This window comes from Eptatretus burgeri, chromosome 7, assembly GCF_056783735.1.
Source record: "Eptatretus burgeri isolate ZD-2024b chromosome 7, Ebu_testis_v1, whole genome shotgun sequence".
In the NCBI taxonomy this organism is placed as follows: Eukaryota; Metazoa; Chordata; class Myxini; order Myxiniformes; family Myxinidae; genus Eptatretus; species Eptatretus burgeri.
The window spans coordinates 37,643,298-37,660,211 of NC_140967.1; the positions used below are offsets into that span (position 1 = coordinate 37,643,298).

The 16,914-nt window shown below is 43.1% G+C and overlaps 1 protein-coding gene across 1 annotated transcript in view; it reads right to left on the reverse strand.

The window, feature by feature from the left end:
* LTBP1 (latent transforming growth factor beta binding protein 1) overlaps nucleotides 1-16,914 on the reverse strand; it is a 294,284-nt gene that overhangs the window by 113,545 nt on the left and 163,825 nt on the right. Inside the window, exon 25 of the mRNA XM_085890321.1 lies at nucleotides 8,582-8,701. Coding sequence (XP_085746447.1) covers nucleotides 8,582-8,701 — 120 coding nt within the window. The remainder of the gene's footprint in view (nucleotides 1-8,581; nucleotides 8,702-16,914) is intronic.

Here is a 16,914-nt window from a genome sequence, read left to right on the forward strand (position 1 = left end):
AGTTTGTGTGCCAAGCTGTGGATAGGAATATACCTAGCTTTATCCTTGATTCCGGTCCGAAACCACAGCTCCCGACACTGGAGTTTTCTGTAGTGTGTGGTGCAGAGGACAGTCACATCTGTGTCATGTGATTGAATCACAATCCTGTTGTGATAATGAGAGGCATGTTTTGCATATAGCAATATTCGTGTGTCTGCCTCTTCATGATCTGACTTGAGGGGAACCAGTTTTTCGCAGTGCCCTCTGATGACTAGCACAGACTACTGCGGGTTCTTGAAACCACCACCGATGACTAGGTGTTGACCATCAAGCAGAGTGTCTACCCCCATGTGGCACCATGTGTCTGCCAAGAAGGCACACAAGTTCACTTTGCTTTCTACATTTCCAATGTATTTGATCCACTGCTTTGGAATAGGAGTGGCTGGCCCTTGGATTGTCACCTCTAAGGCTGCAGATGTCCCTCATTTCTCTCACTCCCCAGCTTTGATTGAGAGGCTGGAGTATCGGTCGAAGACAACATCAACCCTCTGACAACCATTCCGACGTAGAGGGGCAGTAACCAGGCTGTAATACTCGAATGCCATTTCACCGAAGTTTGCAGCACCAGCGGACTTTGTCATCTGTACCAGCGCCATTACATCGACGATGTGGGCCGGAGACATCTGGCTGGTTGCGACTTGTGGCAGTTTTGGATGGACATCTACCTTCTTCTCTAACTCAGCAATGAGTACGCTCTTGTTGGTCTTCCTCAAGCTGCCATCGTAATGGGCCAGAGATAATGGCACTGTTGATAACTCGTAGCTGAGGAGTTCTCTCAGATTGATGTCCCTTGACTTTTCTGTGATCAGAAGGCGGCCAAAGAGTTCACGGTCAGCACGAAGAGTGATAACTTTCTCATCAGTTAGCTTCACTGTTTTCTTCTTGCTAAGTGTGGCAAATGTTTTGATCTTCAGGTTTGGCAGGGAATCCCAAAATGTCACTTCATTGGTATTCAGTCTCTGTTCAACAAATGTTGTCATTTGGGCTGTGCCGATCTGGTAGGAGTTAACCATGCGTGTAGCAGCATCTGGGGGCATCCTGATACCTGTGGCAATGTTAATCAGTGACAAAATTAATTAAAATAACAACAAAATAAACAACAAACAAAAAAAGACAACAAAAAAAAAATAGTTAATCAGTGACATCAACGTTGTCTAGGGAGAAGGGATCGGTCATAAGCTCTGAAGTGATGACGGTCAGCAGCTTCTGAACATCACTTTCATCTCTCTCCACCCTCTTTGGTGCTGCTTCTCTGTGGGTACCAACACGATCTGAGTCCTGTATGGCACACATCTCCTTCATTGCGGTTGTGATGGCTGCTCGTTCAGGACATGTCAGGAACCATCGTTCTAGAGCTCCTGCTCTCTGACTGATCCCTATGATGCCACCGTTTGTCTTGCTGTCATGGTTGATGGACTGCTCTAGGGCCATGTCAGTCCACACTTGAGCAAAAAGTTGAGGCGATCGACTGATGGCATGATTGCCAGACATGAACTCTTCATTGACGGCAGGATGGGTCTCAGGCAGCTGGTTCATGTCAGCCAGATAAACAAGAAGCCACCTGGTGTAGTTGGGTCGATCCATTGTGAATAAGTGAGGGGTCATTGCAGCAGTAGCAGAGAGATGCAGAATCCAGTTTCCAGTCCTCTCTGCCTTGATGAACTGGAGGAGCAGCTGTACTATGGATACATAATCACTCCAGTAGGCAAACAGCTGCGACTTAGCCCGTTCCTCAGTTTGGAACCTTGTGAACTCTGATTCTAATGTCGTGATAGCATCACACATCCTCAACATGGTGTTCTGGACATCTTTTTCTTCTTCCAGAGCTAGTTGGCATGCTGTCACTTGTTGAATGAATATCGACATTTCTGTACATATTCTGAAAGAGAATTATAATACGAAGCCAATGATACCTCAATATTGAAAATTGGTTGAGTCTCGACAAAGATATTCACGTTTACGTTACCCATCCCCCTAAATTTTGCTAGCCCACAGTGACCCTCTTGGTAAGTACCCTTGGTATGTATAATGGCCTGTAGAATTTTAATGATACCACAATTTGAAACCACATACTACCTCGAGGTGTTCTAGAGGGTCTATGCTACCACTCTGTCAAGTCAGACCTTTTCTGTAGGGAGTGTTGCACGATTTCATTTTTTTCAGGTCCTTACTCGTGGACTAATACGGCAAACTGCTCAGAAATCGAGTGTTATCTCATAACTTGCTCAGAGTGATGGAGCACGAACCACTCGCTCTGAATGATGTGGCACGGCAAAACCATCCGCAGTGAGTGAACAATTCACTCAGAATGATGTGGCGTGGTACCTCTATCGACGATAGGCAAGTGGCATAAGCAATCAAGCAAGCACTCCAATTAAATGGTTGATAAGGAACGGCTGGCCAGGCTGTGGCTGCATACCATCCATCCATTGGAACCATACTCTGCGCAGAGCGTCGGTGCTGCCGAAGCAGTCTCCTTGGCTATTGGGCACAATCCTGGACTGGTCACCTCTCCGACGCAGGATACTCGAATGACTCGATCATCCCAGCAAGCTGGTACTCATTTTGCCGACCTCGGAAGGATGGCAGGCTGAGTCAACCCCTGGTGAAGTAATTCAGCGGGCAACGAGACTTGAACTCAGGACCCTTGGATCCCAAGCCACCACCCTAACCACTGAGCCAACACCAGGCTTCGCATACCATGTAGGATCTCTTTAACTTTAAAGCCAGTCTTCACCGTGCACACAGCGGTTAAAGAAATAAAATGAATTTGTTCAAATAATGACTTTATCCACGAAATTTCATTTGGAAAGTCCCAGCTGGCTCCGAGGTACAGTATGGAAATTGATACTGCTCAGAAATTGGGAGTCCTGGGAGTACAGGATGAAAAAGAAACTCCAAGTGGTGGCTTAGTACTCCAATGGTTCTAAGAGATTCTGTGGTACCATGAAAAATTGGGGCCACTAATTGTAGAAACAAACCCTACTAAAGCTATACGTCTCCCCCTATTATAATAGGGGAAGGCTTGAATATAGAAGCAGATTGAACTGGGTTTCACCTGTTTATTCCATGTCCAACATGGCGCCTGCCAATGGCGGCAGGGGGAGAGTCCAAATACACACAGAGGGCGAGGTTAGGATTCGTTTTTATGGTTGGCTATAAGGGTTGGAGTACAACAAAACACAATGACATCCATTCAAAAACAATTTAATTAACGGCATCCATTAACTGGAAATATCGTTGATCCGGAACACACTTGTTCCTGATTATTCCAGATAAAAGAGGTTCTACCATGTGTTATACAAGGAAATCAGACACAGGTGGAGGCCATTCAGCCCATTATGTCTGTGCCACATCAACACAGCACTCATTTATCAACACAAGATCAAAAGAAGAAAATGCAAATTTATTATTATTTGTTATTTAAATAAACAGTTTATGTGTTTTTTTGGTTTAAAAAAAAGTTTTGTAGTTTTAGTACCCCCCGCCCCCATCAGGGAGGAGGCATGGGCTTGGTTAAAACACACATCAAAATTGCATGGGGAGGGATGTGCTCAACCGAGTGCTCTTCTAGTATTATTCTGAAATAATCAGAATCACTACAATTTAACACAGGTTGAGGCCAATTAACTTGGTGTGTGATTTTGAAGGTGATTGGTTACACCTGAGCTCATTCACAGTTGCTATAAGTGAGGTGGACACTTGTCCAACCAAGATATTCTAGTTTTGTATTTTAAATTAATTTTGTGAATTTTGTAATATTTTTTTTTTCACTTGGAAGTTGTGGGTTACGATGTGTAAATGCAGATGGGAAAAGTCTGATTTAATGCAATTAAATTCCAGGCTATAAGGGAACAAATGGTGAAAAATTGTGTGCAGGCAAAGGACATTGAAATGGCAAGAGATTTGGAGGATGGAGCCAATACTGTCGAATTTCCTGTTGTGGACAACATATGATATGCTTCCCTCACTGCAAACTTGAGGGTGTGGGGATTGTTGCAGGAGGATAGCTGCTCTTGGTGTGGAGGTCGGGGAACAATGCAGTATGCGCCAAGTGCATGCTTAGTAGCACTGGCAGCAGGAAGATAGAGATGGCGTCACAATCAAGTGGTGGCAGTTGTCGTGGAGATCGAGAAAGAGGGGAGTGGAGAAGGGGGAGGATGCCCATGGGAGAGAGGTGTTTGTGAAAGAGGGCCAGGTGGTAAGAGGTGGAAGGAGGAAGGCAAGAGATCTGCCAAATACATGTGATTGGCAAGTGGTGGCAGACCTAAAGTCACAAAAGGTATTCCCAGAGGAGATCTGCGTGACAAAGTTACGGCCTGACATTGTCATCTGGTCAGGTACAACAACGCATGTCATCTTTTGGGAATTGTCAGTACCTTGGGAAGAGAATATGGAGGATGTGCATGAGAGGAAGAGTGGAAAGTATGGTGAGCTGGAAGCAGAGTGTTGGGAGAAGGGTTGGCGATTTTTTTGTCAGCCATTTGAGGTGGGGTGTGGAGTGGAAATTCCTTTGATGCATTTCTTGCTCAACTCGGACTGTGTGGAACTGAAAGGAGGAGGATGTGTGAGGGAGTGGCCCAGGTTGCCTTGAATGGCTCATTTTGGATTTGGAGGAAGTTTATGGAGGCAGGTCGAACGGTGTAGGTTGAGGTTGATTAAGTGGTGATTCTTTGAACCATAAAAGGAGTCGTGACTGAGTTTGGAAGAGATATGGAGATGTGTGTAGGGTTGTTGATATGAGCAGTGTATGTTATGAGGTTAGTTGGTTGGGTGTGTGTGTGTGTGTGTGTGTGTGTGTGTGTGTGTGTGTGTGTGTGTGTGTGTGTGTGTGTGTGTGTGTGTGTGTGTGTGTGTGCGTGCGCGTTTTTCTGTGCATGCTTTGTGTGTTTTGCTGTTGAGTGGTGCATGTTGTAAAGTTGGGTGGTTTGTTGCTCCAATATATATTTTCAGAGCTGTGGATTCTGGGAGTGGAAGCTGTTATTTTGTTGTTGTAATTTGTGTTCTCACTGACTGGGGGTAGGGGTACATATGCATTTCAGTGGACTTGCTGCATGTGGAGGCATGGCATATGGGCCCCTGCTGGCCCACCTTAGCAGATCGTATTAAGGTTGAAGGGCCAAAACGTGATGATGCTGAGGACTTTGACTGAAGACACGGTCAACGAGGCACACTTGTGGTGTGAAACGTATTGGTGGCACATCGTGCCATCGGGCACACAGGTACCGAGATCATAGCCTCAACCCCCTCCCCCGCCCCCCCCCCCCCCCATGATTGCAAATCTCCCTCCTCATCGGGTTCTGTGTCTGTGTGTGAGCGTGTCTGTGTGCTGGCGCCTGCCTGCTTAAGTAAGACTGTATAAGATTGTTTTCATTATCCCCCCCCCCCCCCCCCGGAGGGAGGGAGCAGGATATTGTAATCGTCCGGTTTGTTTGTCTGTTTGTTTGTCTGTCTGTCTGTCTGTTAGCAACTTTACGGCAAAACGGCTTTAGCAAATACTATCAAATTTAATCCACAGGTGGGCAATGAACCTTGGACGACCCTTTAACTTTTGGGTCCAATTGGATCAAAGGTCAAGGTCAAGGTCACGAAAAGATCAAAATCGTTTTTCGCTCATAACTTCGTCAAAAATGATCCGATTTACTTCAAACTAAGCTTATAGTGAACCTTATTCTATTTGTCACTTATAATACTACCCATTCCTATAGTGAAAATGCATATTTGTGAAGATCAGTAGGGTCTGAAGTTTTGGGGGTCATGGCCATCGGTCAAAATTACAAATTTCCCATTAAAACTAAAACATGGTTACGAAAATACAACTTTACAGGAAAACGACTGGCTCAAACACTGTCAAATTGGATCCACAGGTGGGTAATGAACCTCGGACGACCCCATTAACTTTGGGGTCCAATTTGGTCAAGGTCAGGTCATGAAAAGGTCAAAATCGTTTTTCACTCATAACTTCGTCAAAAATGATCCGATTTACTTCAAACTAAGCTTATAGTGAACCTTATTCTATTTCTCACTTATAATCCTACCCATTCCTCCAGTGAAAAATGCATATTTGTGAAGATCGGTAGGGTCCGAAGTTTTACGGTCATAACTTCGACAAAAATGGTTTAATTGACTTCAAACTAAGACTAAAATATTCCTTATAATCAACATTCAGGTTAAGGATTATCAAATTTAAATTTGATCCCCAAAATAACTTTATGCCTTAAATGGGCAGGATTTGTTGTGCCTGGCACCACTTGTTATTGTTATTATTTCAATGTTAAGTCTGCTCTGTGTCCCCTTGTGTCAGGTGCCTGTTTATTGTCGCACCATACGCTTCTTTCTATCTCTGCACAACACACCCCAATAAATCTTCACTGTGTCACATAGCTTTCCTCGCCTGCTTGTAAATAAATAATTATCATGAGGAATGTTCCCAGGTTGTCTTTGTGTTTTGTTCCATTGATCCAGCATGGTCCGAATCCAAGTTTAGCCGGGACTTTATTCCCAACGATCTGTTCCTTTTAGCCGGTACATCCTTGGCAGTGTCGCTCGGCTGCATCTTCTTCTTCTTCTTCTTCTTCTTCTTCTTCTTCTTCTTCTTCTTCTTCTTTCGGCTGCTCCTGTTAGGGGTCGCCACAGCGGATCATCCACATGATCCGCATAGTGATTTGGCATATGTTTTACGCCGGATGCCCTTCCTGACGCAACCCTGGTCGCCTCTTACGACACAGGGATATGGTACACCTATTTTAATCGGGGTATACACCGGGCCCAGTATACTGGTTATCACTTCGCCGACCATCCTCGGAAGGATGACAGGCTGAGTCAACCCCCTGGTGTATTAATTCAGTGGCCCAACGGGGCTTGAACTCAGGACCTTTTGGATCCCAAGCCGCTGCCCCAACCACTGCGCCAACACCAGGATTGTCGCCCGGCTGCATCCGATCCAGTAAAGTGATCCAGTCCGGTAGAGTGATCCGGTTCGGACAAGGCGTACCGAGGGCGTGTTTCCCCGGTAATTAAACCACGTGATTAATTAGGTAACCGATTAACCCATAGACGGGAGGACCCGAAGGTTACGCGGTTGAGTTATTGGTGTCCACGGTCGGGTCAGCGACCCGCCGCGTCATGGAATTATCCTTGTGCGATGGCCTACAATTCCGGGGAGTCTGTTGGGCATCGACATAGCTTCCCCCACCTAGTGGTCTTCTCACCCGACCCCCCGGCCCACAACAATACATGTATATACATATACATATATATATATATATATATATATATGTTATATATTATGAATGAAGAGTACACATTTGCAGGAGAGGTGGAGATGCAAACCTCAGTGGGAAGATCACTTTTTCCAAGCAGTTAAAACACTATAAACAGCAACATCCATAATATAACGTTTTTGGTTCTGTGTTTTAGTTTTGAAACTAATAAGAAGCAGCTATATATATATTATAGTTTTTGTTTTTATAGTTTTATACTATATTATACTATATTTTATACTATATTTTTATAGTTTTATACTATATTTTATACTAAAAACTATATTATAGTTTTTGCCAAATTACTTATTCCACTATAATGGGCATAGAAAACAATCCGATGACATGGAGTGGAGAATGTTTGAAAAACACAATAATGATTAATATGTTTTGCCTGAGCCCTCTTGACCAGCAAGTTTCTTATTCACAGGCCCAGTATGGATCCTGCACATCTTTGTAGGTTGTGGAAGAGGGAGGGGCGGCTGGGGTGGGGGGGGGAGTAGCTGACAGTAGCTTGCTGGGTGTCCCTTTGTGATTTGAAGGATTTGATATTGGGGTGTGCTTATATTATATATAAATTTATTTATTTTTTGACTAATTTTATGACAATAAACCACGCGAGGTCCATCCAATTGGTATTTTCATTATATTCAGCTGACAAGTTTTGCTTAAAAAATTAAATACTGCACAGTACTAGTATTTATGTGTGGTGTTGGCTTAATGGTTAGGGGGGTGGGCTTTGGATCCTAGGGTCCTGAGTTCAAATCCCGCTCAGCTGTTGAATTAATACCAGGTGGGGTGAATTCGACCTGTCATCCTTCCGAGGTCAGCAAAATGAGTGCCAGCATGCTGGTATCCTGTGTCTGAGTGGCGACCCATCCAGGATTGTGCCCAATAGCCAAGGAGACTGCTTAAGCAGCACCAACACTCTGCCCAGACTATGATCCCAAACTCCTCCTCCTCCTAGTATTTGAAATTTAAAAGGAAGGTTTATAAGAAAGTAATTTCTCAGAGTGAGTGAGAACTAGAACCCACTATCTGAGATTTCCACAAAAATTGAGGTAAATATATAAATGGGTATCTTTCCATGGCCGAAAAATTTAAATACAATCATCTGAAAATATAACTTTTGTCAGACAGTATGTTGTGACTCTCACTTACTCATGCGTACCCAATTTCTACAGTAAGACATTTATTTGACACTATGTATGTAATAATACAGGAGGAAGAATGAATGTGTTGAATGTTTGGTTAAGATCAAAGATTTTTGTGTAACTTACCATGACAATGCCCATTCCTTCCCTGAAAACCATCAGGACAGGGAGCACACTCGTAAGAACCAGGCCTGTTGATGCATTTTGCAGTTAGGCATGTGGAGGCTTGCTGGCACTCGTTCACATCTGCAAGTGAAAGCAACAAGGAGTTGGATGTTGGAGTGTGTGTGTGTGTGTGTGTGTGTGTGTGTGTGTGTGTGTGTATGTGTGTGTGTATGTGTGTGTGTATATATATATGTATATATATATGTATATATATATATATATATATATATATATATATATATATATATATATATATATATATATATATATATATATATATATATATATATATATATATATATATATATATATATATATATATATATATATATATATATATATATATATATATATATATATATATATATATATATATATATATATATATATATATATATACGTGTATATATATATATATATATATATTAGTGCTGGGCTGATATTGGAACCATTAATTGGCACAGGCAGATATCAGCCATTTCTCAGTAATCTGCATCGGCTGATTGGAGTCACTGTGGAGTGCTGATTACCGACTACAGTATGTACTGTATACAACCCACACACCTTGAGTTGCTTTCACCCTTGTTTTGGTGGAATTTCAACCAACAAATTAAAAAAAACAATATTGCATTATAGACGTTTCAAGGAGATGTACATAAACATTATTCTTTACGAGCAGAGTACCCATTCTATGGGCGAACTTGTTCCAAGCATGCAACATGTTCTTCTGATGCATACCTTTATTTGGGTGGTGTATAGGCAAATAAATAACCCGGGTTATGTGCATGAAACAAAAACATACCCAATGCTTATAATTCAAAACACCTTACTGCACTGAAAAACGTGGGGACAGCAATACTGTACACTGTAAATAGTGGGGACTCAGGCAAGTTCTGTGACAGTATGTACTGTATACAAATACCCCATCTGCAGGTGGCACTACATGTTACACATTTCCATAGAGAATTTGCGTCCCCCTCTTCCTCCCCAAGATGGCCGACAAAGACAAAAACACTCCTATACTTTAATTGGGATCATGCTGATCTGATGTAGCAAGTCTGGATGTAATTAGCCCATAACTGTAGGAGGAGGAGCACGACAACACACAAATCCTGGTCCATTAATTATAGTAAGGTTAAACAGCTGCCAATTGTCATGTGCTTGGTGAAAAAAAATTGGCTCGGTAATTTGGAAAACATGTTAATACAGCAAACGTCTTGGAATTCAGGTGTTATCAAATATATTTTGCTTTGAAACTCACAAAGAGAAACAACATACGTTTCAAAAGCATACCCGATTCATATAAAATAACCAATTGCTTTTGAAACAGCCACGAGGACAAAAAAAAAAAAAAACGTGATCGCTCGTATACTGCTGAGGTTAAAAGTGAAAACCTAGTGTACGTCCTTCCTGGCCAGTATGTCTTGACGTCATATGCAGAGATGCCAACTTTTGGAAATCAGAATTAGGGAGGATTTGCAACCGACACCAAATAATGTGCACGAAGCGCACATCTCGAGCGCTCCGCGCTCGAACCCTGCGGCGGGGTCCAGGGCCCGCCTTAGGGCCCTGGAAGCTCTGGGGTTCTAGACGCTCTCTAGTGCCCTCTGAGCCCTATTTTGGAGCATTTAACATGTTAAGAATTCCCACTTTTTGAACAAAAAAAGGGGAAAATTGTGCACTTTTTAATGTTACATGTATGTTAATATTAGTAAGTTAGGGGACAATCAAAGATTAACAAAAAGCACAAAAGAAGCAATATTTTTCTTACCTTACCGGCTGGTACTACTGCTGCTTGCTTTTTCCATGGCAGCTTTGCTGAGTGACAGCTGTGTGGCTCTTTTAGCCCTTCTGATTATGTCTTTGCTGTATTCTCTCTGGTAGCAAGGGGTGCTATGAGCTAGTTTTTCAATTAAGAGAACTTCCAGGGTTTTGACACTCAAATTGGGACGAAATTCAGTATGATTCTTCCGTACAAGACTGAGTGCCCGCTCACATGATGCGTTCGAATGAGGAATGACCAAGATTCCCTTCATCACTTTGCTCAAATTAGGATACTTCTTGGCACCAGTGCAGGGATCTGTGAGCTGTGAAATCCGATGCCACTGCTCATCCACTCTCACTGTCTCAGTAGGAATTGTAGCTATGGAGGCGTCTGCCTGGTAGTGAGCGAATTCACTCTCAAGACTGTCTATGTCACTATCACCACCACTGAACAGACAGGGGAATTTCTTGATGAAAAACTCCACACAGTCAAACCCCACTTCTTGGTGTAGCTTAACATCCAGCACCTGAGCATGCTTGGCTAATTCATCATCTAGCGGCCAGGTTTTGAAGATGTAATTGCAGGCTTTCACATAATATGAGCGAACTGCACTGAAGAAACCTTGGATGTCTGACTCACTCAGAGTGAAGGTGGATTTCTTGAGACTCCTTTGTTCCCTTATATACAGTTTGGCATCGTTCCCAATCATGAGGTCCTCATCATTCTTCTGATGATTTCTGTCAGAGAAGGGTACATTTACCAGAGCAACCGATGACACCGATGGTTTCAAAAACCGTACGAAGATATCTTTCAGAAGACCATTCAATTCTCCGTGCAGGAGATGAATACAGGGTTCGTCTCTTTGGAGCAGAAGATTCCCCTTCTCAAAAAGCTTGTGAGCATATCGAAGGAAGAAACAATAGAGTTTTGTTTGTGGAGACAAGAACATCCTGTTGACACGTTTTTCTCTAGATTCCTGCACAGTGTTTGAGGAAGATGCGCTTTTAGTTGTAGAACTCGTAGTACACTTAGCCGCAGGGCGATCACACTTGCGTTTACTGCCAGCAGAAGAAGTCAGACTCGTAGTACCAGATCCAATTTTACGTTTGAGGAGAGAGCTTGAGGTAGGTGCAGCCAAGGAAGAAGACCTCTGATTCGAAGGTTTTGCTGAGCTTCTATCAAGTGATTTGGCAAAAGCAGAACTTAACTTGGGTCCTTCTTTGCCTGTAGATGGGACTATCACAGTCTTTCTCGACTCTGAAGGGATCTGCTTTGTAGATGAACGTGATGAAGGGCCGGTGATGCTACCTGCTCTCAGCATTGGTTTTGGTGCTGTCCCTGCTGTCTTCTTCGCAGCAGATACTGCAGTGGTAGCAGCAATGCCAACCCTCCCGATTTCATCGGGAGGCTTCCGAAAATTCACCCAAACTCCCGCCCTTACGATCACTATCCTTATCCTCCCGAAATTTTGATATTTTTGCACTGTTCACTAATCAGAATGTACTGGTATGAGAATTGAATGAAAAGCATCGTCTGCTACGTATAGCATGTGGTAACTCCATAACGTACGCTGCTACCAAATTGTACGTAAAAAATTGTAAATTCAAATGAGGAGCAGCGAAACATTGGGTCTGGATCTCGCTTATGCGATCATGCACTGAGATTTAGTGCATGCGGTATGTGTGCAATACAGTGCATGCGGTATGTATGCACAGTGTATATGCATGCGATACGCTCACTGCATGCAGCTGGGCCCCGTACCAGCCCGGCGGTCGCGACCACCGTGCGGTGTTTAACAGCCGCTAGAGTTCTACGAGTCGCGCTGCAGCTGTGGAACATCGACTTCGAAGTTACCGATGCTTCAAGCCCTCGATGTTGATTACGAAATGGCAGAAAAGAAGCTTACGAAGACCAAGAAATGGTCTCAGAAGTACAAGACCGAATACAGTCTCCAATACCCGTGTATTCGAACGTCTGAAAGAGGAATTCATCATGCGTATTGTACAGTATGCAGCGTTGATATTTCAGTTGAGCACGGAGGTCGCGATGATATTCGGAAGCACGTTGGAAGCAAACGGCACACAGACATTGCAAAGGAGAGATCTTCGAGCACGAGTACCGGTACACTTCTGAATTATTTCACCAAACAAGGGACAAGCGAGGAAGAGGATGTTACTAGAGCGGAACTTCTCTTTAGTGGATTTATTGTGGAACATAACTTGCCCATATCAGTCTCAGATCATGCTGGACCTCAATTTCAAAAGATGTTTCCAGATTCAAAAGTTGCTTCAAAGTATGGATGTGCAAGAACAAAAACTTGCAAGATGTGCAAGATGTGCAAGAACAAAAAAAAAAAAAAAAAAAAAACAAGAACAAAAAGCAAGAAAAAAAAAGAAAAAAAAAAAGAACAAAAAAAAAAAAGAACAAGAACAAAGAAGAAAAAAAGAACACTGGTCAACAATTTTTTACTTTCTGAATGTTGTCTAGATTTCTACAAGTGAATTAGGGTATTCTGGCACTGCTGAATCAGGAAATGGCATCCGTTTCTCTCCATCAGGTCAGGTTTTTGTGCTAAGTTGATTTGAAAAAAATCAGATCTTGTGACAAAATCAATTACATTTTTGTGGCATTATCAGCTGATTTTTGTCAACACATATCATCCTAAACATGTTTTTAAGAAAAAAAAAATGTTTTGCCAACAACATTTATTGATTACATGATAGAAACATCGATTACTGTCATCTGAATGGTGGGCATTGATAAAGGTAAGTACAAGTAAATTGCATGTTGCGTCACCACTGTTCAAACTTCAGGGCTTGAACTTCCGTTTCTTCGAACTCCTGGAATGTTCAGCGGCAGGGAGGGGTCTCTTCAGATTCCAACAGTAGTCAGCCATCATGACTGCGTCCCCGCGACCCTGATAACTGGTCTCCATCTCCTTCATGTCCTGATGGAATCTCTCCCCTGCTCGTCACTCATTGAACCCAAGTTCTCAGGAAACCGGTTCATATGTGAAAATAGGTAGTGCATCTTGATGCTCATGTTGCAGCCCAGGTTCCTGAAAGCAGTCAGCATGTTGTTGACAAGTTCTGCGTAGTTTCTGGCCTTATTGTTGCCAAGAAAGTTCTTCACTACCAAAACAAATGTCTTCCACGCTTCCAGTTCCACTTCGTTCATTGAGTTTTGAACTCTGGATCTCTGATGAGCTGACGGATCTGAGAACCATCAAAGATGCCAACTTTCAACTTCTCCATGGTCAATCCTGGAAAAGCCTGGCACAAGTAAGTGAAGCAGTCACCATCTTTGTCCAGAGCCTTGGTGAACTGCTTGATTAAGCCGAGCTTGATGTGCAGCGGTGGGAAGAGTATTCTGTCTCTGTCCACCAGAGGGTCGTTGATGACGTTCCTTTCTTTGCATGGCACCAATTCCTCCCGCACAGGCCAGTCCTTCTTCGTGTAATGCTGAGCACGGTCCCTACTATCCCACATGCACAGAAAACATGGGTACTTGGTGAAGCCAGACTGTTGTCCCAACAAAAAGTTCACCATCTTCAGGTCAACACAAATAAACCACTTATGCTGATCATAACCAATTTCTCCAGCACGTACTTCACCGCTTCATACTTCTCCTTCAGTGTAGTCGAGTGAGCGATGGGTACAGAGGCAAACTGGTTGCCGTTGTGTAGCAGAACACATTTCAGTGATCGCTTGCTGCTGTCAATGAACAGTCTCCAATCTTTGGGTTCGTACTGTGGCACTCCAAGCTTGAGCAGAAGCGCATGTCATAAATTGGCGCATGTAGGTATTGTACATTCTTCAGAGTTCGTTATTTCAAGAAATACAACTTTTTTGTATCACATTATTACAAAATCTGCCCCATTAACTTTAGTTTTGATCCACGAACTTTATGCTTTGCCTCACCAATTTTTGGAAGATTTTGAGGTTTTATGACTTCAAACTGATCCCTTTTCGACATAATCACCTAGAACTATCGTACCTGAATACTTCTTGTCATTAAAATAATTATTTCCAATTAAAACAATTATTTGACATGACATTTTACCCCCACCAACTTCTTCTAAAATGCTCCACACATGCGTACATGTGAACAAATATGTAAAAAACGACATGTGGCCATATCTCAAAAACTTGACCTGATTGAACAAAACTAATGTGAGTTTTGGATTCAGCGCATCAGATTCGTCCTAAATCAGCTTAAAAAATGCAGACAACAAATTTGTTGTTGACCAGTGTAATTGGTGAGTTGTCAAATGTTACTGCTTCATCTATTGCCGATATTGCTAGACTAGCTCCAGTTAGCCTAGCTACAGAAGGTAGCAATGACAGTGGTGAGGCCCAGCTATATCCTGTCCTGATTTCGTACTATGACAACAGTGCTGGGATTGTGAAGCAAGGTTTGCTAAGTTTGCCTGCGTGCAAACAAGATTCCACTGGAGAAAACATTTTCAAACTGCTTGATCATGAGTTCAGTGACAGGAAAATTCCGTGGGGAAATTGTGTTTCCTTTGTGCTGATAATGCCTCTGTCATGGTGGGCAAGCACAAAGGAGTCGCTGCTTATATCCACAAACAAAATCCAGAGTGCTACATCATGGGATGCCCTTGCCATATGATGCACAATACGGCCAAGAAGGCGGCTCAGGCCTTACCCATTGAATTAGATGACTTTCTCATCGATATTTACTACTACTTGGACAAAAGTAGTAAACGCGTCAAAGGAGTGAAAGCACTGCAAGAACTCTGTGATGCCCCGACACAAGATTCTGAAGCATGTCGCAACAAGGTGGCTGTCCCTTGGTCAGTGCCTCGACAGGCTGATTGAACAGTGGGAGCCACTTCGCCTCTTCTTCAAAGAAGAAGTACGAAGAAAAATGCAACCAACTGTAGCCAAGACTCTAACAACGAGCAAGAAGGACGGCACTGTATCTACTGCCAGTACTGGCACTGCAGGATCAAGCACTAGTGGAGCAGCATTCACCACTACCACTGCAGTATCTGCTGCGAAGAAGACAGCAGGGACAGCACCAAAACCAATGCTGAGAGCAGGTAGCATCACCGGCCCTTCATCACGTTCATCTACAAAGCAGATCCCTTCAGAGTCGAGAAAGACTGTGATAGTCCCATCTACAGGCAAAGAAGGACCCAAGTTAAGTTCTGCTTTTGCCAAATCACTTGATAGAAGCTCAGCAAAACCTTCGAATCAGAGGTCTTCTTCCTTGGCTGCACCTACCTCAAGCTCTCTCCTCAAACGTAAAATTGGATCTGGTACTACGAGTCTGACCTCTTCTGCTGGCAGTAAACGCAAGTGTGATCGCTCTGCGGCTAAGTGTACTACGAAGTTCTACAAGTAAAAGAGCATCTTCCTCAAACACTGTGCAGGAATCTAGAAAAAAACGTGTCAACAGGATGTTCTTGTCTCCACAAACAAAACTCTATTGTTTCTTCCTTCGATATGCTAACAAGCTTTTTGAGAAGGGGAATCTTCTGCTCCAAAGAGACGAACCCTGTATTCATCTCCTGCACGGAGAATTGAATGGTCTTCTGAAAGATATCTTCGTATGGTTTTTGAAACCATCGGTGTCATCGGTTGCTCTGGTAAATGTACCCTTCTCTGACAGAAATCATCAGAAGAATGATGAGGACCTCATGATTGGGAACGATGCCAAACTGTATATAAGGGAACAAAGGAGTCTCAAGAAATCCACCTTCACTCTGAGTGAGTCAGACATCCAAGGTTTCTTCAGTGCAGTTCGCTCATATTATGTGAAAGCCTGCAATTATATCTTCAAAACCTGGCCGCTAGATGATGAATTAGCCAAGCATGCTCAGGTGCTGGATGTTAAGCTACACCAAGAAGTGGGGTTTGACTGTGTGGAGTTTTTCATCAAGAAATTCCCCTGTCTGTTCAGTGGCGGTGATAGTGACATAGACAGTCTTGAGAGTGAATTCGCTCACTACCAGGCAGACGCCTCCATAGCTACAATTGCTACTGAGACAGTGAGAGTGGATGAGCAGTGGCATCGGATTTCACAGCTCACAGATCCCTGCACTGGTGCCAAGAAGTATCCTAATTTGAGCAAAGTGATGAAGGGAATCTTGGTCATTCCTCATTCGAACGCATCATGTGAGCGGGCACTCAGTCTTGTACGGAAGAATCATACTGAATTTCGTCCCAATTTGAGTGTCAAAACCCTGGAAGCTCTCTTAATTGAAAACTAGCTCATAACACCCCTTGCTACCAGAGAGAATACAGCAAAGACATAATCAGAAGGGCTAAAAGAGCCACACAGCTGTCACTCAGCAAAGCTGCCATGGAAAAAGCAAGCAGCAGTAGTACCAGCCAGTAAGGTAAGAAAAATATTGCTTCTTTTGTGCTTTTTGTTAATCTTTGATTGTCCCCTAACTTACTAATATTAACATACATGTAACATTAAAAAGTGCACAATTTTCCCCTTTTTTTGTTCAAAAAGTGGGAATTCTTAACATGTTAAATGCTCCAAAATAGGGCTC